Genomic DNA, 25,742 nt, shown 5'->3' with positions numbered 1-25,742 from the left:
TTTTCCGCTCTACGACAAAATTACAAGTTCTTTCATGGTAGAATACACACGTAAGGCGGTCGACCACGTAAAGCCGCCAGAAATAGTATTTCACAAATGCTCGATGCTTTCGATTTTAGCCTTGAAAAATTTCAATTTTCCAAATTACAGGAGCTAAATATTAAAAAAAAAGATAAATTGTCATCAATTTTTAAATTCGTCTGTAAAGCAAACATTTTCGAACAAGATGAAATTTTTGAAATATGATTTTTTTTTTTCGTATATTATCAAGTCAGATTCAATTATTACCAAATATAGCCAAGGCTAAGTAGTGGATCTTACTTTTTCTAATATGACCCAAGAACAATTGAACCATGAGAGCACTATATAGAAAATGCCAACTTAAAAATCCCGCAAACATCATCCTTCAAACGTTTATTCGACTTGGATAAATTTTGCAGACAATTTATGTAGTCTGTAAATCATACTCGGAATTCAAACTAGTAACGCACAAGACGATTCCAGCCGAGACCGTGTCAATTTCTCCTTCAAAACAATCCACATCCATACCTGAACGGGTATTTGTTTATTTATTTTAAGATTTAATCTTTGAAGAATTTCTCTTGGTAAGTTTGATCCGTTTAAGAGACGAAGTAAAATAAAAGCGTTTAAAAAAGGGCTGTGAAATAAACATTTATTTCCTTAACCATCGACACCGATTTCAGAGGTGGCTAGGGATCAAAAGTCACCCAGAAATCCTGCACGCAGTGGCCAAGTCCCAAAAATGAAAGTTTACTTCAGAATCCATAGCTGTTAACTGTTTTTTAAGCATTATTTAAAAACAAGAGCTCATATGGCACTTGTGACGAGGCGAGAAGAGCTAAGAGCCAAGAGATCATATGGTATGAGCTCTAACAAAATTCTATGAATCAATAGATTGATTTAAAAAGGAAAATAAGAGGCTTAATGCCGGTCAGGATTTAAAATAAGAGCTCTGAGTCACGATGTCCTTCTAAATATCAAAATTCATTAAGATCCGATCAACCACTCGTAAGTTATAAACACCTAATTTTTTCTAATTTTTCCTCTCCCTTTAGCCCCCCAGATAGTCGAATCTGGGAAAACGACTTTATCAAGTCAAATTGTGCAGCTCCCTGACACGCCTATCAATTTCCATCGTCCTAGCACGTCCAGAAGCACCAAACTCACCAAATCACTGAACCCCTCCCCCAACTCCCCCAATGAGAGCGAATCCAGTACGATTCTGTCAATCACGTATCAAGGACATTTGTTATTCTATCCACCAAGCTTCATCCCGATTCCTACACTCCAAGTGTTTTTCCAAGATTTCCCCCTCCAACTCCCCCCAATGTCAAACCATCTGGTCGGGATTTGAAATAAGCTCTGAGACATGAATTCTTTCTAAAAATCAAATTTCATTAAGATCCGATCATCTATTCGTAAGATAAAAATACCCCAATTTTCACGTTTTCCAAGAATTCCGGTTTCCCCCTTCAACTCCCCCCAACGTCACAGGATCTGGTCGGAATTTAAAATAAGAACTTTAAAGCACAAGATCCTTCTAAATATCAAATTTCATTAAGATCTGGTCACCCTTTCGTAAGCTACAAATACCTCAATTTTCAAAATTACCCCCCTCCCCTCCAATTCCACCAAAGAGAGCAGATCCGGTCCGGTTATGTCAGTCACGTATCTTAGACAGGTTTTTATTCTTCCCATCCAGTTTCATCCTCATCTCACCGCTTTAAGTATTTTCTAAGATTTCCGCCCCCCCCCAATTACGCTTGATCCGGTTGAGATTTAAAATAAAAGATCTGAGTTACGAGGTCCTTCTAAATATGAAGTTTCATGAAGATCCGATCACTCCTTCGTAAGTTAAAAATACGTCATTTTTTCTTATTTTCAGAATTAACCCCCCCCCCCCCAATAGATCGGATCCGTTCCGATTATGTAAACCACATATGTAAGACTTCTGCTTATTTTTCCCACCAAGTTTCATCCCGATCCCTCCACTCTAAGTGTTTTTCAAGTTTTAGGTTTCCCCCTCCCAACTCCCCCCCCCAATGTCACCAGATCTGGTCGGGTTTAAAATAAGAGCTTTGAGGCACGATATCTTTCTAAATATCAAATTTCATTGAGATCCAATCACCTGTTCGTAAGGTAAAAATACCTCATTTTTTCTAATTTTTCAGAACTACCCCCCCCCAAACTACCCCAAAGAGAGCGGATCCGTTCCGATTATTTCAATCATGTATCTGGGACTTGTGCTTATTTTTCCCATCAAGTTTCATCCCGATCCCTCCACTCTAAGTGCTTTCCAAGATTTTAGGTTTCCCCCCTCCAACTCCCCCCAATGTCATCAGATCCGGTCGGGATTTAAAATAAGAGCTCTGAGACACAATATCATTCCAAACATCAAATTTCATTAAGATCCCATCACCCATTCATAAGTTAAAAATACTTTATTTTTTCTATTAATACCAAGTGCCATAAAAAAGACGCACAAAAATAAGAGTTTTCATCAAGTTCTTAATACATTGTGTCAGTTACATATTTAGTAGTTTACATTACCGTTAATGGAGGCAAAGGGCGACACAATTTATTGCTAATATTACTTTAAGAAACCCTCCTAATCGACGTGATTTTTTCTAGGTGGTCATTAGGTCTTGTATTTCACCAGGCCATTGTGGATCTTCTACGAGGTGCTCTGCTGGTTCCACTAGGAAATAGTATAATGAACTGTCAACCAGTTCCCAAGTGTGCTATTTTAGAAACTGCTTTTATTTTGCTGGTATCAGTCTCGTCAATAAATCTCTTGACAACTGTGTTGAACGACACCCCACTTCTTGCAGAAGATGATAATCCTGAGGTGGCTTCAATTCTTGGAGTCGAAGGCAATGGAGTAAAAGTAAGTCAAATAAAAAGCACACGATGATCAGAGACTAACGGTATAAATAAATAGGGTTTGTAAGCTGATGCTCAAGACATCTAGGAACTGCCGCTCAGGATGCTTGAAAAATATGCATTTAAAGATGAATAAAATCAAAAACCTTCTTCATGATTTCAAATATGATGTTTATTCTTTAATATTTCAGGTTTTCGTCTTCTTTTCATTTGTTCGTGGGGTAAGCTACAGTTATTGCAGACTGTTTAAATTGCTCATAAAGATGTGTAGTACAATATAGACAACATTTAACAAATCCTATGTTTTAGTCAGAATTACTATTAAACTAGGACACGGACGTAATTCAAATTATATATGATAAAATGAAGAAATATAAATGCCAAAAATATAAGTTAATTGTAGGCTATTAGTTTTATAAATTATTATCTCCGATTTCAGGGGGGTATTTTTGCTGATAATTTAACGAAAACAATTCAATATCATGTTGTATTATCCTTAACTGCATAATTTTTAGGTAACGAAGGGGCAAATTTTATTTTACAGGTCTCATGACAATCATGAGAAACTGATGTTAGGAATCAAAAGCCAGCAAACGGGTCATTAGAGTCTCCTTCGGCTGCATATGTTTATGAGATAAGAAACATGCTACGGTTAGACACAAAACAACAGGTTTTGCTCAGACTTGCAGAATGAACATTAATGTTAGATATATATCAAGACTACGAAAAGCCAAGGCTGTACCCCAGGACAAATTTCATCGCGCCCCTTCCAGCATATTGTTTTCTTCTTGTTATGACAATGCCGATGCAAATGCTGGTGGCTAGTCATACCTATGATTCTGGAATTGGAAGTAAAAAACTAAATGTGACAGTTTCATCGCATTCAGCTGCAATTATATTTGCGTTGTGATATTCTATAGCATGGGACTTCTCAGACTTTTTTCTCTGAGGATTAGTTTTGATATTAATAATCTTACAGGCCCGTCACTAACCATATATACACACGCCACCCTTGTATGTAACTATAGAAGTTACATGATTAGCATTAAGAAGTCCAATAGTTATTTGGGCATTTGAAATCTACCAAAAGGTACACAAATCCGTTAAGAGTGGTCCATGGTAGGGTTTATACTGAGAGGAAAGGGGGAGGGGTACAAGCTCCTATGAAAAGAAAATACAGCGTGGTTATATGACATTTTGGAGCAATCAAACATGCCTCGTTGCAATGGTATTAAACATTTTCTATTCAGTGTAAAAAAAACACACATAAAAGACATCAAAAATACTCTTTTTGATTTTAAATTAAATAAAAAAAAATTGAGACAAATATTTCCCTGTTAAAATAAATCTTTCACTAGACTATTTGAGGCTCAACAACCATGGAGTGGGTCCTTCTTCATCTTGTCAGGCCTGTATACGATTTTGGGGGACAACGCGAACTTCAAGTCTATCGATATTTCTCGAAATAATTGTTATTAAAACATAACTAGCAGTTGTACATAAAAAATTTAGGAATAGAAAATTTATGGTAGAAATAAATATGGTACGAAAAATTCTTGTCACACACCGCCGCAGATGGAGATACAGTTAAAATGCAATTCAGGAGTTTTGAAGATGAGATTTGCCCCTATGTAAACTGAGCTTTTTTTTTTTCTTGCTGGGCTTATTAAAGACAGTGCAAGCCTCTTCAGTGGTCTTATTTATTCTGACACTTAATACTAAAGTAAAAAACGACAATATTTCTCAGCAAAACCAAGAGAATCCCTATTAAAACATTTTTTTTTAATTTAAAAGGTACGAACGCGACCAACGCGAAGTTTAAGGTTCTACTTAGTTCATTCTTTATGGAAAATTAGAATATTTCTTCAGAAAATTATAAAGACATTTCACGAGCGATGTTTCAAAGAACTAGTTAAGCGAACAGACTTCGTCGAGAAAAAGAAATGAAAGCAAACTAAGCCCTTTTACTTATAAATTGCCAAGGAAACGGAATTAAATTTTAAGAGAGCAGATCTCCGTATTTTTAGGTGAAAGTCAATCGTTCGTTAGTCTAAAACAAAATTTCTTCAGTTCATTTACTCTAATAGGTCTGAAGATAAGGTTGTAATTCCTTGAAAGTTGTTTCAAGATTGAAAACTTTAATGAAAATCCAATAAGTGCCATCCACTAGTTTCAAACTATTCTAAAACTGTTCTAACTATATAAATAAGTACATAATGTTCAAAGCATATCAGTATAACAGACATTTGTTAACATGGAAAACTTGGGAAACTCTTGACTCAATTATTTCTTACAGCCGTTAGAAGCCTCGTCAAATTCAGCACTTCACGATGCTCCTCAATGCGTAGTTTTTGGTGTTTTTATGATATGGTTTTCCGCTATAACAATCAACTTGGGACCAACTTTCATCAGTGGTGCATTAGCTGCGAGTGCAGAAACAATTCAAATGGCCCCATCGTGCCCTCTAGTTCAGGTAAATAGTTCTTCCGCCCTTTCCTTAAGCAGGAAGCTAAAAGGAAGTTCCCCAGCATGCGTCTAAGTGGTGGAAATAAACTACATTGAGCCAGGAGAAGCCTTTTTTTTTCATTCTAAATTAAGAATGATGGTGAAGGATTTGAATGTTTGGTAAAGATGCTAGATTAGCTTCAAATCTATTCCGCTATGTGGAAATATTCCAATCGATTCAGGCGAGAAAAGTGATAAATCGGGTGAAGCAATCGTCGGCATTATAATTTCATAGAAACAAAAAACCCATATTTTGACACGAAAAAAAGAGTGAATTTTAAAATAGGACAGGCATAAATCAGCTTGTAAAATATGTCGAACTTAAAAAGAAGAAAAATCAGTATGAATTTAGGGATAAAACCAAAAGCAAGCAAAAATTACAGTGCACATGAATGAAGCCAAATTTAAAACGAACAGAAATTACAACAAGCAAATATTTTACTATCCCCTTCAAACCCCCAAAAGGGGAATTTACTGAGACACTCATTGCGCTTTACTGACAAATAAATGAATTGATCGATATTACTCCCAAAATAATCCCTAAGCAATCTTGAGATAAAAAAAAGGTGGACCACGTCTCTATTGGTGAAGTTAGAGGGGGGCCTGAGGGGAATTCAATCCTAGAGCTCTCTATCTGAACAATCCTGACCATGAGGACAATCTATTAGATCTCTTTTCAAAATTAGCAGACTTGGGGCCCTTGACCCAGTGGCTGCAGGGATCATGTGGCTTCCTGGGGAGAATTTTTGGACAATTTCATCGTATTGGCTAAAACGGATATGTTGACACGCTGTTCATGGCACTGCAGAGAATCCCGCGGGTAAAAAGGGCTTGCCCTCTGATCAGTTTTGTGCCGATTAGTTATATTAAAGTGAAACAAAACCTTTGATTTTCAGAGCAAGTATAGAGCGAAGCTAAAACAGAAAAAACAGAGGATTGACCTATACATGGTGGGAACTACTGCCCTTCTAAACCTCAATTTTTCACTAAAATTTTCCGAGTGTTTTCCTAAAAGCATATTCAAGTGCAAAAAATTCTAACCATCACTAGTAGTTGCAAGTGTGTTATTTACTGATTGCCTTTCGAAACATTTGAACTGAAAATTTTAATATTTTGTTAATAAAATATTCTTTGAAGGATGATGCTCCGTATCCTGTGGGGTACCCTTTAGTTTATCATATTCTTGCTTGAATCTGCTTTCACACCGGAAAAAAATTATTTTTTATTGCCTAACCTAGAACACATACAAAATATATTAGAATCCACAAAAGCTGATATTTAGAGGTTTCTGAGGTTATTGGTTACAAGTTTGGGACAAATATTGTAAAACAAAACCCATAAAATTACCATTCTACGATCCCAGTACGACTCAGAGCAGTCTACAATGAACTTGAAGCTACATTACTAGAGGGCCTAAATTCGGGCCCATGGGTCCGTGGTATCTTTCCCCTTCCCTCCCACTTTCGCATATAGAGACATGCTGTGCGTCTTACGAATCATGATTATTGAGGAACTATTTTTTGAAATTATTATTCTCGAACAATTTAATTTTAATCATCATGATCGTAGGACAATTATTCTAAATACAAAAACTATTCATTGGCTCTGAAGGAGAGGGGAGGGGATTTTGCCTAGACCTCGTTGTTCATTTTTTATTTGCTATTCCCTTTCTTGAATTCTAGCATGACAATACTTTACCTTTTATTTCTTTATCAAAGTGTGTCCAATAATCCTATCGGTATTTATCCGGAAATGGGACAACATTCATTCCAAACTAAGATTTCACAAATGGCGCTCCATTTTCATCATATACGGTGTTTATGGAGGTTTCTGAGCTTGTTGATCATAGATCCGAGACTAATATTACATTATAGACGTCAATCTGTATGAACTGGCGTTATTTCGCTCTTAATCCATCCGTCAACCCCTCAGTCTTAACTCTGCACTTCGGTAGTTATTATTATTATTACTATTGCGATTCAGTTTAAACTATATATATACTACACAAGAGGATAAAACAATAAAACATATTTTTTTTTCTTCTGGTTAATGTGGCTTCTGTTCCTACAGTTTGATGTTTATATAGTAAGAAATTAGTTTCTAGATATTGTGTTTCCGGCAGATAGAACTGTGGTAAAAAGTGACAAAATTAGCTATAAGAGCCATTATTCAAGGAAAATATGGCCGATAATAAACATATGACCAGCTCATGTGCGTGCTGCAATTTGATAGTGACAAACATTGAAGTCAAAGATGAAGGCCATTGGAAACCCAACACAATATCGCCATAATATTTTGCTAAGGACAATCCCTATGAAAGTGTAGCTATCGAGAAGCGGATACAATGGCACTGTAAAATTATTGGTTTGACAAGATTCAACCTATCCACACAAACTAATGTATTTCCAGGACAATTTTTTTCCATAACCACATTTAAAAGCAAAAATGAACAATGATTTTATTGGACAATAGAATGATATTACGACGGGTCCAACAAATATGGTTATTTTAAAAATTAATTTATTCTAGGGACCGTTTCGCCACTACATCGTCAATCTTTTATGGGTTCTAGTTAATATGCTATGTATTTCAATGGCAGCTTTCCACCTTTACAAATTACACAGGGATCTGACAAAGCCACAGGTACAAGCAGTCAGGATTGCTAGGTGAGCTACATTCAATTAACGCTAGTTTTTTTTCTGCTCAAACTCCTTTCTACTTCCCACTCCTTCTTTCTTCCTTTTTGTTAATGAGTTTTACGTCATTTCCAAGTTGTAAACATGTTTAGAAACACAGATTCGGTCGAAATTCAGCAGTTCATATTTTTTATGGCAAGTTTTCATTGATTTCGTTTTACACGAGCTATAGGCTCTGCAAACAGTGGAAGGTGATTTATTTCCTTTCTGGGAAACGTATTCGTTATATTGACATGAAAAGCCCACATCTGATCAAATAAAAAAACGAATAAGAGAAAATTTTCTGAGTTAGAACACTAATGTGTTTGGAAAATATCCTGATCCGTCAATGCATTGCACTGGACGATTTCAAATTCCAGAATTATTTCTATGCTAGTATTTTACACCCATTTAAGGATGTTGACAACATATAGCAATTTCAAGGACAAATATTTTTAATTACCCACTTAAAACTTTTCTATCGTTGGGAATTAATTAAAGAGCAGAAGATGATATCCTTACCTAAGGGAGGGAATGCAACAAGACGGCAAACTAGTCTAAATATAAGAACAAAAAATAAGTAGGCATCTTAGCAGTGCGATGCTTACTTAAAAAGAAAGAAAATGAGAGGAAACCTTGTTGGAAAATTGTTTGGCAATGAGTGGCCGAAAATAGACAGCACAAAAAAACTTCTTCTTTTGTTGCTTCACAATACTTTAGATACATTCATCTAGAACCATGATTCCCAACGTGAATGCACCCCCCACCGATGAAGCATGGCAATATTTTGGTGGGTCATAAGCATGACATGCACCCTTCGGCTGACTGTACTTTAGAGCCTAATTTTGAAAAAAAAAAATTTTATGTGAATGAACTCACTTTTAAATGCATTTGGAAAGCAAAAAAGATACATGATAGTATTGCATGACGTTATACATTGTATAAAATTTGTTATATTGATATTTTATTTTTCATCAGCATAAAATATGCTAGAGGACGCCCCCCAAAAAACAATACCAATTTAATAGCTTTTTAAGCTTCCGTCGGGTGAATATAAGTAAAATTTTGAACCAAAATTTAAATATCACGAGGACATCCGGATTTTAGAAATGCCAGGGTGGGACATGGCCCAAAATCAGTTGGAAATCACTGATCTATTATCTTTACCCATACTTTCCATCTATGTCTTCTATTTTTGAATTTCTTTTTCTATTTTGTTAAAAGTGCTATTTTCCATCTTCAGTTATTTTTTTCGGGAAAAATTTACCTAGTCACAGCTTATTTTGTCTTCTATTACTTTATCATGCAAGTCTTCCTCCATCACGCACGTGATCCAACATGAATTTTCTCTTTCGCCGAATCACCAAAGACGATTTCAGGCGATGGTACCACAAAACCAGCCAATCACTTAAGGGGCATTTTAACTTGGTAGCCAAGTTCATGTAGAAACATATGAATTGCTCTCCATTTAAATATAAAATCTATGTCAGAGATGAGGTAATAAGAGCAATTTTTCCTAGATCTACTCGCGCTGATTAGCTTGATGAGGCGACTTGTAGGCAAGAATATTTGCCAAATAGCCACTTCCTGGGATCAGTTGGTAGGTACAATTAACTCCCAGCAAGGACCATCCAGAAAAGATCATGCCGCAGCTCTTTCAGGGGGATTCCAATCGTTAGGAAAAATGAGCCAAGAAGTGAAAATACGAAGCCTAGTCATACAATAGGTTTGGTTTCACGGTGATTCTCGATAATTGTAAAATTCTCGCAATCCATATGAAACATATATGCTTGCGTGTAAACAAAGGCAGTTAAAGAGAGTTGTAAAATGAAACCCTAAAAACTTTAGAGAAAAAAGGATACTTTACGATCAAACTGACATGATAATTTAGAATATTTTTCATAAACGATTTTTCTCATGAATGTTGAGTAAAAGCTTAGTCCTTTTACAGGGAACAAGCACTGGTAAGGCATAATAAGGAAAGGGCTATAAAAAGTATCGGTTCTAAATCATAGAATAGAATTTATGACCCGTTAAAAGCACTTTAGTCCAAATGGAGCTTTTTATCAAACAGCTGAGAGAGCTTCTTTTCTACACTGCTGCATTTGAATTCTGAACGAAACCTGATGTTACCAGTTAGCATTAGTCTAAGACATTTTAATATTTTTTTTCTTAGTGAAGTTTTCTTTTTAGCTTTGTGACAACAATGATCAGTGTTGCCACAAGAAGTCACGATACTGCCTCTGCAAATGAGCATAGACAAGTTCGAACCGCGATTCAGCGAATAGAAATAGAAGGATTACAAAAAGTGAAAATGTTCGCCATTGTAATTAGTGCATATCTAGCATTTTGGGGACCTTTATTTTTTGTTGTAGTGGCAAGTGGTTCATCGAGTGTCCGTGAAATCGGAGATAATGTTCTCCACGAAATAGCACTCCATGTGGCATTTGTTCATGCGTTTGCGAACCCAGCCTTGTTTTTATCTTTACACAAAGGAATACGATCAGCTGTGAATGAAACATTCAGATGCCACAAGTTTAAGAGACAAAAATATAGAAAATATCCACGTAGAATGCCTAATTCTCTTGGATCTCTGCCACAGCTATCTGTCACTGTTACCCCACGGATGAGCTACGAGGAAGAAGATGACGAAACACCCACGCCACCACCGCCTCTCACCCCATCAACAAATAGAAGGGGTCATATGTGAGTGAGTACTCGTTAATTAAAATAGTTTTACTTCACTAATCTTTTGGCTATAGTCTTTGTACAAATTTTATGTTATCAAGTTTATGGTAAACTAAAATTATAAGGAGGAGAGATATCACTGCAGCAATCATGATTAGAACTATATTCATGATTAGATTAATCATATTAGATATAGATGCAATCATGATTAGATTAGAATAAATTATAATGGGATATCGATAGCAATGATCCCAATAGGTTATTGGAAAACAAGACCTTGGTTGGCGCAGTGGATTAATCTTTGGTCGGCAATAGGGGGCCCGAGTCCCACGGTCAAAGAAGTTCCCGAGAAACATCTATGGAACTCCAATGCACCACAAATGGCCCAGTAGGGACTATCTATTTTTATAGTTGAGCTCAAAAGTACTGTACTTTCAGCCATTATTGAAAGAATACTGGCGATTTTGCTACATTTAGACACGAAATGGTGCTCTGCTGAGCAACTTAATTGATCCATCATTATTTTGAGCGATGAATCATGTAATATTAAATCTATATTGGAATAAAGTAGAGAAATTTTTACATTTACAGGTTACTGGTGGTAGATGAGGCAGGTTATAAAGCAATTTTTCCCAGATTCCAGTATTTTGATAAATACAACTTCCTTGCTTTGGAAGGCACAAAAGCTTATTAGGTCCAAGGTAATATTACACAGTTTATTTAAGACATCCATACTACAGAAAGATTAACCTTTTCGATAAATAAGTGTTAATACAGCGCATCTTTAATATATTACTTAAGATTACAACTTATCTTATCGTCCACATATCTTACACCAGAGAGAACAAAAAATTTATATCTTCATTCATCAATTTATTTGTGTACTAAAGATAATGTTATATTCAAATGCAACATTACAGCTGTAAAGGAAAGCTTGATTCACGATTTCCCATTTATGTTATGTTATCTGAGCTTTAAAAATATCAGCTTTAATCAAGGGAAAACCTTTCCAAAACTACCTCTTAAAATGACCATTTCTTCCCTGCAAATAATATTTGCCTTGTGGATCCAAGTTTAAACAAAGATTCTCCGGCAATAACTTGCACTTGAAATATAACAAAAAGCGAAGAATCTAGCAAAACTTCTTTTTATAACATTATCACAAAGGTATTCAATTGAGTTGTTTTACCGAAACCATAATATATTGAAACTACATGTCCAAGGCTATCCCTTATTAATGGAATACATGAGTTCCTAATAGTATCCTAACTATGGTTACTTTAATTCTTTTAAAAATAATATTAATTTTGAAGGCTCAACTTAAGTAACCCAACCACTATTCAGATTATGTCAAAGCAATCAGGGAAAAGAAAACCAGATCGTCCTTCCTGAAATCTAAGGACAGCAGTGCTGCTAAATTCAGAAACGCACGTGGGGTAGGGCGTTTGGGCCGCCCCTGAGGGTCAATGAATAAAAAAGTTATTTCTATATAATTTCCCTATATTAGATCTTTCAAATATTTCTTTTCTTTGAAGTAAATTCCTATGGAAACGAATTTGTACTGCATAGGCTATCAAACTTCAAAAGGTTGCTTTTGAAAAAATAAAGTATTCTGATGAAAGTAAAGACCGAAGATGAAACTTAAAAAGTAGCAAAACTCATTGCTTCGTATTTTATGCAACATAAACCAAATAATTTATTTCAAATAAACTGGCTTTAAATATTTCCCTATATTTGTAGAATTCTGAGAAGCTTGCTTGTGTTTTTTCGAGAATAAAAGTTTAAAATAAAAGTGATTTATTTCACGACCGGTAAAAGACTTAATAGGACTTCATAAATTGAAGTCCTATGAAAGACTTCTGTAGACTATTCTATTCTGCTCTAATGATTATTCTGCTCATAATCCTGTTGTGATGCGATGGTTTTGTATTTTTATTATCATAATGGCACCTTTTAATGCTTCTCGGCCTTCCTATTCCAGAAATGGCACCAAAAATTCTCATTCTCGGTACCGTATGGCACTTTATGATGGCTTTACCAAGCAAAATATATATAAAACCAGCTTTCAAATGGGCCTTAAACAGTTCTCTGTGTTGTTCCACTACCCCTCTAGAGGCGAAGAAAAAGAAAAAAGAAGACACATAGTGTTTCCCATGCAAAAAAAAAAGAAATCCTAGTTGTTCAAGGTGAGGGATGTAATTATTTTGCACAGTTTTCGACAATAGTGATTCTAATGGTGGAATTTTTATTTCGATCCCACACGGTTTTCGAGGAGTTCGAGGCTCTGTTTTGAAACTCCCATAAACTTTTTCTACAATATACTTTTACTATTAAGCTTCGAAATAATAGTTACCGTTCTTGAATTATTCTTAAATGGTAACTTTTTCTTACTAGAAAGTTTTTTTCTAAACACATTTTAAAAATTTCAGTTATTGTAGGCCGGGGTTCGCTGTTTATTGGGTTGGAGCTATCGCTGAAACCCTTATTCTGATGCGCACCCAAGTGTAGCTAGAATATTATCAGTTATCAAGAGACATTTAATTCAATGAATGTATGCTACATAAATCTTCAATGAACTTTCTGTCAAAAACCTAAAGAGAAAATACGTATGAGAGGAGAGAAAAAAAAATTCAATTTTCCGAAAGAATTTATTGTATTAAAGAAAATTAAACCAAAATACCAGTCAGGAATACGAGAGAGCCACCAAATACGGAAAAAAAAGTGAAGTTTAGAACACTATAAAGTTTCTTTTTAACAGTCTGTCATATCTTTCATAACATTATGGATTCATTTCAATAGACGATTATGACTTCGTGCATTTCTTTTTTCGCCTTGAAAATCGCAAAGAAATAACACAGGATTGACTAAGAGCCCCTTTTACCTTTCAGAGAAACTGTGCTGTAGTCGGTGAGCCGTTGGCAAGTTAAACAGTCGTGCCCGTCCACTGGATTGTTACTACATTATTATTATTTTTTAAGGCCTTTTTTGGGGAACTGAGACATAACTAATTTTAAGCTGTGGAATATATGCTATTTTTTAAATGGTTGTGCTACAATCAAAGCTCAATAAATATGTTTTTAACTGTGTCGTGGAGCACCACTGCTGCTTTTCAAGGTTTTTTTTTCTCACGATCGAAGACCTGTAGCTTGGAAACTTTTAGAGATAAAAATTCGTAACTTTTTTCTTGCATGGGCATCATGAAGTACAAAATAAGGGTCTGTTTACAGTTTATATTTTCAGAAAATTTTCAGGAATTTTCAGGAAATTCCTGCAGTATTAAATAGCACAAATAGTATAGAAAAGAGAAAAAAAAAGAAACAAAAGCTTCAAAGGTAAACTTCTTGAGCATCAACCAAAGTCAGACTTTCTTCTTCTTTATTACTTTTCTGTGAAATAATTGATCTCGATCGAATTTCTTGAAATTTAGTGCGTATTTAATGATGGGAACCAGATTCATACTAAAAAGTGTACATGTGTATCATAATTTGTTGGAAAGGGGAAGATCCAAGATCTATACGTTAGCATGTCTACCAGAAGGGTTTAGGGTCTCAACCAAACTTCATGAAGAAGTAAAGGCTATTATGCTAGTTGTTCCTTTTGCGTGTCCTATAATTTCTACTTCAGCTGGAAGGGGAGAGGGAAGGGAAAGGGAGATGAAGAGAGGCCAGGTCCCAAATTCTCGTCAACAGAAACTACTGTCGGATCTAAGCTCAACTTACCTGAAAGAAAGAGTGAAGTTGTAGCCTTTTGGAGCGGAAGGGTGGAGGGATTAGTACGACTTATGTGGAGGGAGGGAGGTGCTCATACACTTTTAGATCACAACACTCACCTATTTTACCAGAGCCAGTTGTCATATCTCAGCCAAACTTGTTGCGAAGTACGGACTAGTGTCCTTGGTTTCTGATTGTGCTATTTTATGGTCCAGACTCCGACATGCCTGTGTGGGGCATTGGGAAGAGGGGGGGGGTCTATATTCTTGTAATCAGGATATGTCCCAGGACAGATTGTCCAATTTCAACAAAATTTGGTGGGAAGTGTAAACTAATTTATCCTTTGTATCTTTTAAGGATTCAGACACAATCTCGACGTTTATTAGGAGGGGAGTCTCTGAATATTTCCTTAGGACATCTACAGAAGGGACTAAGGGATCTCATCCAAACTTGATAGGAGGTAAAAGAAAACATCCTGCTTGTAATTTTGGAGTTCTTAAACTTATCTAGGGGAGGGGGGGTATATCTCTAAATTCATTGCCCCACGACATATATCAGAACGAGCTGTTGGATCTCAATCAAACTTGACGGGAAGCAGAAGCTACTGTCCTTTTCGCGTCATTTCGAACTCTGGTCTCTATCTTACCTACATGAAGGATCTGGAAAGGATGGGGCTGAAAAAAAGTAATCGGTGGATTTATCGAGATCTCCCACAATCTTGGCCCCAGGACATCTACCAGAAGAGAATTTTATATCACAACCTAACTTGACAAGAGGTAACAGCTAGTGTACTAGTTAGGGCCTTAGATGGCCTGGAAACAATATCTCCTCAGCTGGAAAGCGGGATGTCTATATCCTTGTCATCAGGATATTTACCAAGATATATCTTCAAATCTAAGAAAACGTAGAGATAACAGGTTCGAATACAGAAGAATAAATAAATGTTAAAACGAGTAAAACTTAAATTGAATATCCAATTTAAAGCTACAACGAACACAAATTGCTTCAAACAGGAGTTTGGCTACTGGCCTTTTCCCTTTCCCTTACCATAAAGTCTAAAGTTTGTTGCTTCATTTGCGCCTTATTGACAACGAAATATATTGCAAATATTTTCTTTTATATTTACGTTGTAAAACAAAAATAGAAATGACAGAAAAAAAAATTTGAATGGCTGAGTTTCCAGGAGCTAATATCATATTAAATATTCAGTTCATTTTCATTAGTTTTATCCAGTCATCTTTATGATTATAGTGATTTTATATGGATTTGTCGTCAATGCTATGAAAAAACTTAGCGTTTAAGATGCACATAGTTCCCGATAAAACGAAAATGACGCAACAAGTAAATTTTACGGTTAGACAAGGGGAAAAGCCAGTAGCCAAACTCCTATTTGTAGTAGTTTTTGTTTGTTTGAATATTCAATTTAATTTTTACTCGTTTTAACATTTATTTATTCATCTGTATTAGGACCTACTAAATCTATGTTATCTATGATGGTTTATCTTAATTTATTTTCTTTTTGGGTTTCATTTATTCTTAAACAGTAATTTCTGGTCGTTTTGAGTTATATACTAATTTATTTCTGATGGTCTTAAGCTTAATATGGCTCTTTACTTTTAATCGAAAAACTTCTTTTTCGGACAGTTTCTTGTAATTAATAGCTAAAATAAGAGCACTTATGGAAAGTGGAGAGGAAAAACACTCAAAGACAACAAAATAGTTACTGTCAGTGTACGCGTCTCTGTGCGAAAAGATATGTCACAAAAAAGCGGGGGAGTGGGAAATAACGAATAATATAAGTTACCTGTTCAAAACCTCCAAGTAGCTCAGTTGTGTCCATGCTTGAGTTCATTGACAAGACATACAGAGATCTACCTGCTAGTTGAGATAGAAGTTTAACCAGCGATGTTTTTCCAGCGGCATGAGGTCCAACCTTAAAAAAATAACATAATAAGCATCGGAGCTTCTTATGCAATCAAAGATGCTAATCAATAGAAAGCAGGCGTGACGAAAAATTATTAAACAAGTCGACTGTCCACAGATAAATAAACCTGACAGTTTTTTTTAAATATAAATCTTTTAATTGCAATTCTTTATTGTACACTAAACTCTTTAACTAGCTTGGGGCACACGGTAAAATTATATAATATGTTGAAAATTTATCCACCAGAATACAGCTGGAAATCTCTCAGGTTTATATATTCTCAAAAAGCAGTGAATATCGTCTGTCAAAGCTAAAAGTCAGATCTGATATTTTCACACTTCCGAGATAACTTCCAAAAATTATTAGCAAAGCTGCTTTCAATGGGAGGGTTGGCAGGTCAAAAACGATCATGAGAATGAAATTGTGATTAGAGAACTGCTTAGGAAACGGTTTTTGGCAATTATCTCAGAGGTGTGTAAATTTCAGATAAAAATTTAGGCGTTAAAGCAACTACACCTCACGACACGGAACTTGACAGACAAGATACAAGAAACCGAACAAAACAATCACAGTTCATGAGGTGAGCTCTTGAAGAATGTAGCATACAAAAAAATGGGCAGCAAACGAAAAGAAACGACAAAACACATCTGCATGTCAGCCATCAGACGGCCCAGCACACTTCTCCAGTGGCAGTCAGATGGCGTATGTATAATAGGAAGTCCGAAAAAGGAGCATTATAGGACATACAATTTTTCGTTATATCACGACAAATTATACATTTTTCTCTTGTGCTTTTTCTTTCTTGTTAATACTCTAACTTTAGGCTTTTTGTATGTTTAGGTTATAAATACATAAATATTAGAGTGATAGACGGGACAACTACGCGCTGTAGAACTGCAATGGGAGGATGTACACGCTGCTATACGATTACGCGACAATTAAAAGCTTTATACCGACACTCTGTGTGTTCCTGAAGAGAAAGGGGGAGCTGAGGTCCAAGCTAAGGGACACTAATCCTGCATAAAAGCTCAGACGGAAAATAACGTCGAAAAAAAATACGACATGAATATAAACTATGTTTTACTGACAGGACTAAAGAGATAACTGTCGAGTTAAAGTGATACAAAAGATAACTACTTTTATCTTCCCGCAGTGAATAAGTCAATAGCTGACAGAAGTTTTAAAATAAATGTGTTGTTACTTACTAGAATCGCCATCCAATTCATATTCACACAATGTATGAGAGACTCCAAAGGTTCCATGTCCTTATGGAGCAAAACTAGGTCCTTTCTCTGAAGGGTTTCCGCCAATTCTTGTTTTTTATTCCAACGACCATTGCCAATCTGAATGACACTTTTGTTGGAGAATATATTACGAGATGACCTAAGAGAAAGATGCTTGTCGCCAAATACTTCCTTGTAGACCTGAAGTACCTGTGGGTAAAAGAAAACTTTAATAAATTTCTTATTGCAAAATTTACTGCAATTAATTCTTTTTTTTTATTTGTTGAATAGTTTGCTTTGCTATTAATTTGTTTTCATTATTATTTTTTAGAATTTGTGTCGCTTCATGATCATGACATTATGCAGCTATATTGAATATGTTCTACTAACGTTTTTAGTTCTCGGTACACGGTCTCACCCCCCCAACTCTTTACATAATATATCTGATGTAGTTACCATTTTATTGTTAGTAGCGCACACTCGCAAGCAATGCTTTTGGTGTGCAGCCGATTTATTTTTTTTTTTAACAAAGTATTACAGCTAATAACAGAATGACTCGGCTCAATAGTAGCCGAAAGTCTAAAAAGCAGAATTTTGATAACAAAGCGGCATCAAAAGAATTAACTTTTTGTGCTGATTCTGAATATATTACAAACAACTTTTTTCAACCAAAAGCAAGGAGCAACATTAGAATACAAAACCAACAGAAATTATTCGGTACATGAAGGGGTTGCCACCTACTCAGAATCTCGATCTTTACGCTAAAATTTCTTTACAACTTTTAGAAAAGCTAATTATTCTAGTTAAACGGCCCTTGTGTTTCAGGAATCGTCCATAAAAAGTTGGAACAAATAGTTGAACTTTAGAGCAAAGAGCAAGGTGTTGAGGAGGGGGCAACGCCTTCATATACGGAATATTCTATTCTTTCTGAGCATTGAAAACTCATTACTTTCAGTTGAACAGACTTGTTTTTTTTTGTTGAATTTCTGATCGTTTTCAAATAACACTGGTAAATCCGGCTTACCCCTTGTGAAAAATTCCCTCCTCTACCGGGAAACTCTTCTGTGAAATATCTTTAAAAATTTATTCCATCCATCTTGTACATTATCAAAATCTAAACTAAAGTTCTCTAAAGTTTGACTTTTTTCCACCAATATTTCAAGAGCAAAACAGAATAGCAACGTTATATAAAGTTCTTTTTTTTTCACAATACATGGAAAACTGAAAGGTTTGTTTATTCAAATTTGCTTCAAACAAAAAAAAATTTACTTCAAGCGTTTCAAGGCAATCGGTAAACAACTACCATTTCCTATTGGCTATATTTTCTGCACTTTGAAATGCTTTTAATTAAATATTAGTTAAAACTATGCGGTAAGAAGTGGAGGTGGCAGTCCTCCTAGTATACACAACGATTTTGTTCCTTTTAAGTTTGATGTTGCTCTTTACTTTCGTATGAAAAGTGTTTCATTTAATTGCAAACCAAAACAAGAAAAATCTTAAGCTAAACAAAAATAGAAATTGCGTAATATTATGGGAGCTACTCAGAAAAAAAAGGCATTGCGCAATAATCTAGGAAAACGAGAGTTCAATACTTAGCTCAAGAGACAACTTGGGACTGTGTTAATCTGGACTTGGAAATGATACTGCAACATATATAACTTTGGAGGTGATAAGGGTCGATATTCCTTGGAATAATACAAGAATTTGATTAAGAAATCCGATTAGTTTTCATGGCTTTGAATTGTAGGGATTTTATAAAGTGCGATATTAGAAATTCTGTTTTATTTTAGGAATAGTGCTTGAAGCGAAGCTGACATTATATTGACTAGAGCTAAGTTTGATGCTTGCTCAAGGCAATTACACAAGGAACAAGGTTCTAAGCGAAGCAACAAAAATTCTAGTAATTAAAATCAAACAGCTCGTGGTAGCGAACTGTAAGTAAGGAGCAACTCGGCTCGATAGCAATCAAACTTTAAAAAATGGAATTTCGATAACAATAACTACATAAAAATGGTTTTTATGCTTATCCCAAATATACAGAAGTTCATTAAGTTTAATGTTCGCCATTAAAGGATAAGAGTCTGTGAAAATTTGCCCGATTTCCGAAAAAGGAGGAAAACTCCCCTAAAAAGTAAAGCTATCTTAAAGAAAATCGCACCTTCAGATTCAGCATATCAGGGAACCCTAATGCAGAGGCCTCAAGCTCCTATAAACAAAAATATTGAATCTTGCAGATTTGTTAGAAGAAAGATGACGGGTATGTTTTTTTTTTTTTTTTTTTTTTTTTTTTTTAGGGATGATCGTATCGAGTTAGTGTTTCTTGAAGATGAGGGCTCATATCGCTCGAAAATCAAAAATCTAGTGCCCTTTTTAAGTGGCCAAAAATACTGGAGGGCAACTAGACCCCTCCCACACCCCCCTTCTTAACCCAAATACATCCAATCTAAATTTGTAGGTAGTCATTGAGTTCAGCATAGTTAAAAGGTCCAATAACTATGTCTTTGAGAATGACATGGCCCCACACAGTCCATGGGAAACGTCTTCAAATTACACTATTGGCCCATTGTTCACATATAAGTATTTGTTTACAGGGAAATATACGGAATTTTTGGAGGGTGTTTTCTGCAGGGGATGGATTTACAGTGTGGGAGAAAGTTTTAGGGGGATATTTCAAGGAAACTTGAAACGAAGGAGGAGGCAAACAGATTTCCTAGCACGAATTGAATGACAGTCAGAAATTAAGTAGAAAACATGTTTTTTTTAAACTGAAAGTACGGAGCAACATTAAAGCTCATTCCCTAAGAAATACTCCTCAGGCCGTCGTATTTGAACAAGATGTATTTTAAAGAACTTTAAGACTTTGTTCAGTATTTTTAACGATCCTGGTATAGACAATTCTATGAGGGATGTGCTAAAAATTGAAATTTGGTGTTTTTTCTTCTTTTTTTTTTTTTTTTTACCTAATAAACTTTCTGAAAGGGACTCATCAACAGAATGCAATTCGTCAAGTTTGTCCATTTTCCCTGACATTTTTGATTCTGAATTTTTCTGAATTTTGGCTATTGTAATGATTCAGCGTGACGAAAGTTTTCGCAATTTTTGTTGCACTGGTCATTGAATTACAAAACTTGTTTTAGCTAATTTTAATTTCTATGTTTCCCCGATCTATAAATACCAATTAACCTAGGATAGTTGGTTATGGATTTACTATCTGAGAATTAGCCAATTCTTTACTTTGTGTATTTTTCTGACCTGCTATTTTGTCTGAGTATCGGTATTTTAAAGTCCAAATTCTTTCTTTAGAATAAAAAATGACGCTTTTATATTTCAAGTGGAATTGATCAACAACACATTTCCAAGATTTGGTGCAAATTCATGAAAGGAATGATCTTTTAAATCTTAATGATGGAAACTTTTACACTAAATCCTTTCTTGTTTTGATAACTTGAAGGAAACAGACTGTTAAATAAAGTCATTTACATGAAGCTGTATTCAGTTTTGCTTTATAAACATATTGTCGGGTTCTCGAATTTTATCTAGGCACCTTCTTGACCATCAGAATCTTGAAATAGTCAAGGATAATAACATCTCGTGCCACGCAGCGTATATTATAAAAATTCTAAAGGAATACCTAACCTCCCCCTTCCTATCTCTCTCCCCTTCTTGGCCTTCTCCAACAAGGTCACATGTGCTATAAGTGTTTTAAACGAAGCCCGAAATGCTAGTAGTAGTTTTTTTGTAGTCGAAGAAAGTTTGCAAAAGTAAGCCTTCGAGCTAAGATTAAAATAATGGAGTCTACGGTAATGACAATCGTCAACTATGGCACTGAAACATGGCTGCGTCATAGAACTGAAGATGCGCAACGCTTTTTCCAGAAGATCATCTAAGGATAGTTATTAGGTACAATAATCAGTACGAAAAATGTAATATTTGATTCCACTATTTGATATATATATATATATATATATATATATATATATATATATATATATATATATATATATATATATATATATATATATATATATATATATATATATATATATATATATATATATATATATATATATATATATATATATGGCATAATAAAAAAAGACAAAGAGCAATAAAAGACCAACCTTCTCTTTGTCCTGCATAGTTCTCATTCTATCAGCATAAATGAGTTTCACGTAATCCCCTGGATTCAAAGAAGCTTCTTCAGTTCCAACATGAATTCCCTTCACAATAGCTTCAGACCAACGGAACATATCCCTCAAGTTCAACTCCCAAGGTCCACCTTTTAGTCCCCACTGATGCGTCTCCAATATTTCTTGTTGTAATCTGGCGTTGAATTCAACCATTTTGTCTATTACAGATTCGAGTTGTGGAAACAGAGAATTCAATATGAATTTGAGATCTGAGGACAACAATGGCTCAACATAAACCTGTAAATATCAGCACCATTATAGCCTTACGGCACCCCAAATAAAGTAGAATAGGTCCGTTCAGAATAAAAAAAAAACATGTGTAGCACACAAAATTAGCATGAGTGGCTATGCTTGTTGGGCCCTCGTACATGTGTCAAAAATGTTCCTTAAAATATCAATTCTAATGAAATATTCCTAAAACCTCTGCAATACATTTTTGTCATCCTCTTCAAGAAATAAGGCGTTTCGGCAAAGCTTAGCAACAGTTAAAATATGTAAATACAAATCACAGCGAAAGTTGTTAAAAAAAAAAACCAACATATTTTCAAAATACCCATATTATTCCAATTTATTTAATTTTGTCTTAATGCAGACGTAGGCATGCAGAACTTGGTTTCAGATGAGGTGCACACATTTTATCTCTGAGACTGTCTAAACTAGATATTTTATATAAAATTTTCCTTAAGTTTAAATTCAGATTTTCGCTATAAATTGGATACTTCAAATCATTTTCGACGCCATCTAACTCATACATAAACACTTAGATCAATATCCTTTAAAGATAAAATAGACTCTGATGGTTATCGAGTTTATTCTCTTTATTTTTAATTTCACAGTGACTACCCAATCCTTCTTCTACAAGAGACCTGGACAAAAGTTTCAGATAAATCCAGCTTAAATTTTGGGCGTTTAGCCGACAAAAAAAACGAGGCTGTTAATAGAGATAATTATATGCTCGGTAACTAGATATCTCCAATCTAATATGCTTAGCAAACTGAAATTCAGAAGATTAAGGAAGCGGAGTGAGCTTTGGAAAATATCCATGAAAATCCTCCAGAATCCAAATAGAGCTGCTCTATATTTAAGAAATATTGCATAAAGCGGCTTAGATGAAGCTGACAAGAGGAAATATAACTTGAACTTAAATAGCTTGTCGATTTTCTGCTTTGTCGAATAAATTTTTGAAAATTTCATACACACAGATGGAAATAAGCATAACTGACGGAGCCCTTTAAGATATGGAAAACCAAGCAAGAAAAATGAATGTAAATTGTGCTGATAAAGAGAAATAGAGGGGAAAAAAGGTTTCAACATCAAAGTACAAGTAAGGATTTTAGTACCAAAAACTTTGAAGAGGTTAAGCAACACTGAAGCAGTGGGACTACAAATTAGCTGGCAGAAGAACAAGATCAAGGTCATTGACCCAATAAGTTCTGATGCTAACTTATCTACCTTCTGTATATTCGGAGACATAGTTGAAATGTCACTACTGGTAATCGTTAACGTGCATTCTGTATGTAATAACCAAGAAAATTTCGGTCAACGTAGAGGCTCAATCAAGCATCGTCAAAAATAGACATCAAAAAACGTGAATTTATAACGCAACCAAGTTGTTCTTAATGGATGTTTAATTAAAAAAAAAAAATCCGCGAAAGAAGTTTTCAAAGAAAATCGAAGAGCTACATTAAACCAAAGACGAGCAGAAATAAAGTCAAACAATAATGCAAGCATAAACAACCATAAATCACTATCAATACATAAATAAATCCAAAACGAAGAGACATTACAATAAATAATCAAGTCAAACTTAAGGCACCCTGTGCTTTCTAAAGACGAGAACGTCAATTACGCTCTACTTGAGACAATTTTCATTTTGTGCTGTGTTTTTATTTTACATAGGATAAAAAAAAGACAAAAAACACCATAATAACCAAGATTACTGAAAAGAACAAATGAACGTGGGTTGACAGTTTAATACATACTGATATTAATTCCTGAAAGTCTCAGCAATATTGGATTTATTATCGTTATGATAGAGAAAACGTTTAAAATGTGTTTGTAATGTGTAAAATATCCTGCCAGACTCTTGAGATTAAGCTGTAAAAATCCTGTGGTTGTTTGTCGACTAGTCTGAATACCAGTAGGAAGACCAATCACAATATTGTTCGACCCTAATCCCTTAACAAAAGGCTAGATACACCCTCATCGCAGGCTTTAGCTCAGATTATAAAGCCTTCATCAGGTCCCCTAGATTATTAGTAGAAAGCTACCAGACGCAATTATTCTGGCTCATGCTTGTTCTTACTCAAAAACGTGTTATATCCCTCACTTTGCTGGGGCACGAGCATATTAATTCAATTTAATCAAGGCAAGCCTACTTGAAACCTTTAATCGTGTCTTAAACAGTACTTATGTAGAAAAAAACCAAAAATTTTAGGACTTCTGTTCAGTTCTTAAAAATCCAAAGCTGGTTATTTGCCAGCTTTCACTGGTAAATAACCAATTGGAATGAATTGATAAAGACAATTATTCAATTATTTTTTGGTCCATCTCACGATCGAAATAAATCTTATAATGATTATTTGAATGGACTAAATAAAAGTCCGAACATTATTATTTGTACAAAAGCTTTATTTTCTGGCGAAGTTCACCGTCTTATCAGAAGTTTTACCGTTTTTTTTCAGTATTTTCATTTCATTTAATTATAAATAGAGAGAAAACGTGGTCTAGAAAATTATTTACACAAGCCTCATAAGATTTGAATTACCAGCTTTAATGAAAATAAAACCATAATTGTAAAATATGCACGTGGCGTGTTCCAACAAAATTCACTAAAAAGGAGTATACGAAAATGAGAAGAAAAACAAAAAGGCACAGACAAAAAAAACGCACAATTCTTGACAACTTCAACTTTCAAACACTTTTCAGCATCCAGTTCCAAAATTTTGTGCAAGGGATATGACTACCTAATTAGTCCATTCATCTCATTGACTCCACAAAAATATCTTCAGATAAAAATAAAATATCCTCTTATCAGCTAACAATGGGTTCTCCTTATGAAATTAGTTCAATCTAATGATATGTTGTGGAAAGTGCGGGTATTGTCTTGCCCCCAGCAGTTTAAGGCCTATAGGCCGGCCGGTACCAATGCGGCTTTCCCCCTAACTCACACTCTCTTCTGCACCTTTCATAAATATTATTGAATCAACCCTTTTCCATTATCTTCTTCATGCTCTAGTACATGGGTCAAACATTATAAGATTTCATAACTAGCGCTGCTAGGCATTTGCTAGAAGGCAAGTCAGTGGAAAATCGATAATTCTGTTGCAGCGGTCAGCAACAACAGAAACTTTTCCAAATAGGTGTCAAAAACAACACATGCGGTGCAAAAAACGCATTATATAGCCGACCGAGGATTCTCTTATCAAACTGGCCCTTTACCCTGGCGAGAAGACCATAAGATTTTCTTAGTTTTTCTTCCAAAGAAACAATCACAAGCTGCCTAGCGTATTTAACTGAAGTTCCAAATGGAAGGCCTAAATACCCAAGTGAACTAGAAGATGAGATTGTGGCGGGACCAACTTGGATTGTATCATTGGATGCGATCTTCAGTCCAAAGACAAGAAACTCTGTTTTGGAAGTAGCGATTGAAAGACCGATTACTTTCAGCCCCGAGCAGACAACATCAGCAGCGTTCTGGAATGCCCCAAGATTGTAAGCCAAGAGAAAAAATATCATCGGCATAAGACAAGTGACTTCCGTCGATATAGGGCTCAATTAAATACGGTGTAATCTGTCGAGTGACTACTCTAATAGAGTTATCAAATATTGCCAGACTAAGAGCAGAACCTTGCTTAACACCACGGTGCACATGAATACGATTACTAACAGTACCTTGCAAATGTATCCGGATTGAGGAGTTC

The 25,742-nt window shown here is 35.1% G+C and overlaps 2 protein-coding genes across 4 annotated transcripts in view; one reads left to right on the top strand and one right to left on the bottom strand.

Annotated features, from left to right (window-relative positions):
- LOC136039846 (uncharacterized) overlaps positions 1-13,850 on the top strand; it is a 36,437-nt gene extending 22,587 nt beyond the window's left edge. For 2 of the 3 annotated variants that reach the window (XM_065723784.1, XM_065723776.1), the window contains exons 3-7: positions 2,653-2,908; positions 5,201-5,377; positions 7,939-8,075; positions 10,278-10,790; positions 13,661-13,850. In XM_065723784.1, coding sequence (XP_065579856.1) covers positions 2,653-2,908; positions 5,201-5,377; positions 7,939-8,075; positions 10,278-10,790; positions 13,661-13,676 — 1,099 coding nt within the window. In that variant the 3' untranslated portion in view covers positions 13,677-13,850. Of the gene's footprint in view, positions 1-2,652; positions 2,909-5,200; positions 5,378-7,938; positions 8,076-10,277; positions 10,795-13,660 lie in introns of all 3 variants that reach the window. The other variant, XM_065723793.1, reaches the window with a different exon arrangement.
- The window catches only part of LOC136039840 (midasin-like), a gene marked incomplete in the record, with an annotated part of 305,680 nt that overhangs the window by 158,029 nt on the left and 121,909 nt on the right, over positions 1-25,742 (bottom strand). Inside the window, 3 exon segments of the mRNA XM_065723761.1 lie at positions 16,287-16,415; positions 17,612-17,839; positions 21,751-22,056. Of these exon segments, the coding sequence (XP_065579833.1) occupies positions 16,287-16,415; positions 17,612-17,839; positions 21,751-22,056 (663 nt within the window).

The sequence above is a fragment of the Artemia franciscana genome, chromosome 2, assembly GCF_032884065.1.
Source record: "Artemia franciscana chromosome 2, ASM3288406v1, whole genome shotgun sequence".
NCBI classification, from domain to species: Eukaryota; Metazoa; Arthropoda; class Branchiopoda; order Anostraca; family Artemiidae; genus Artemia; species Artemia franciscana.
The sequence above is the reverse complement of the archived record's forward strand: the minus strand, read 5'-3'. Positions and strand labels throughout refer to the sequence as shown.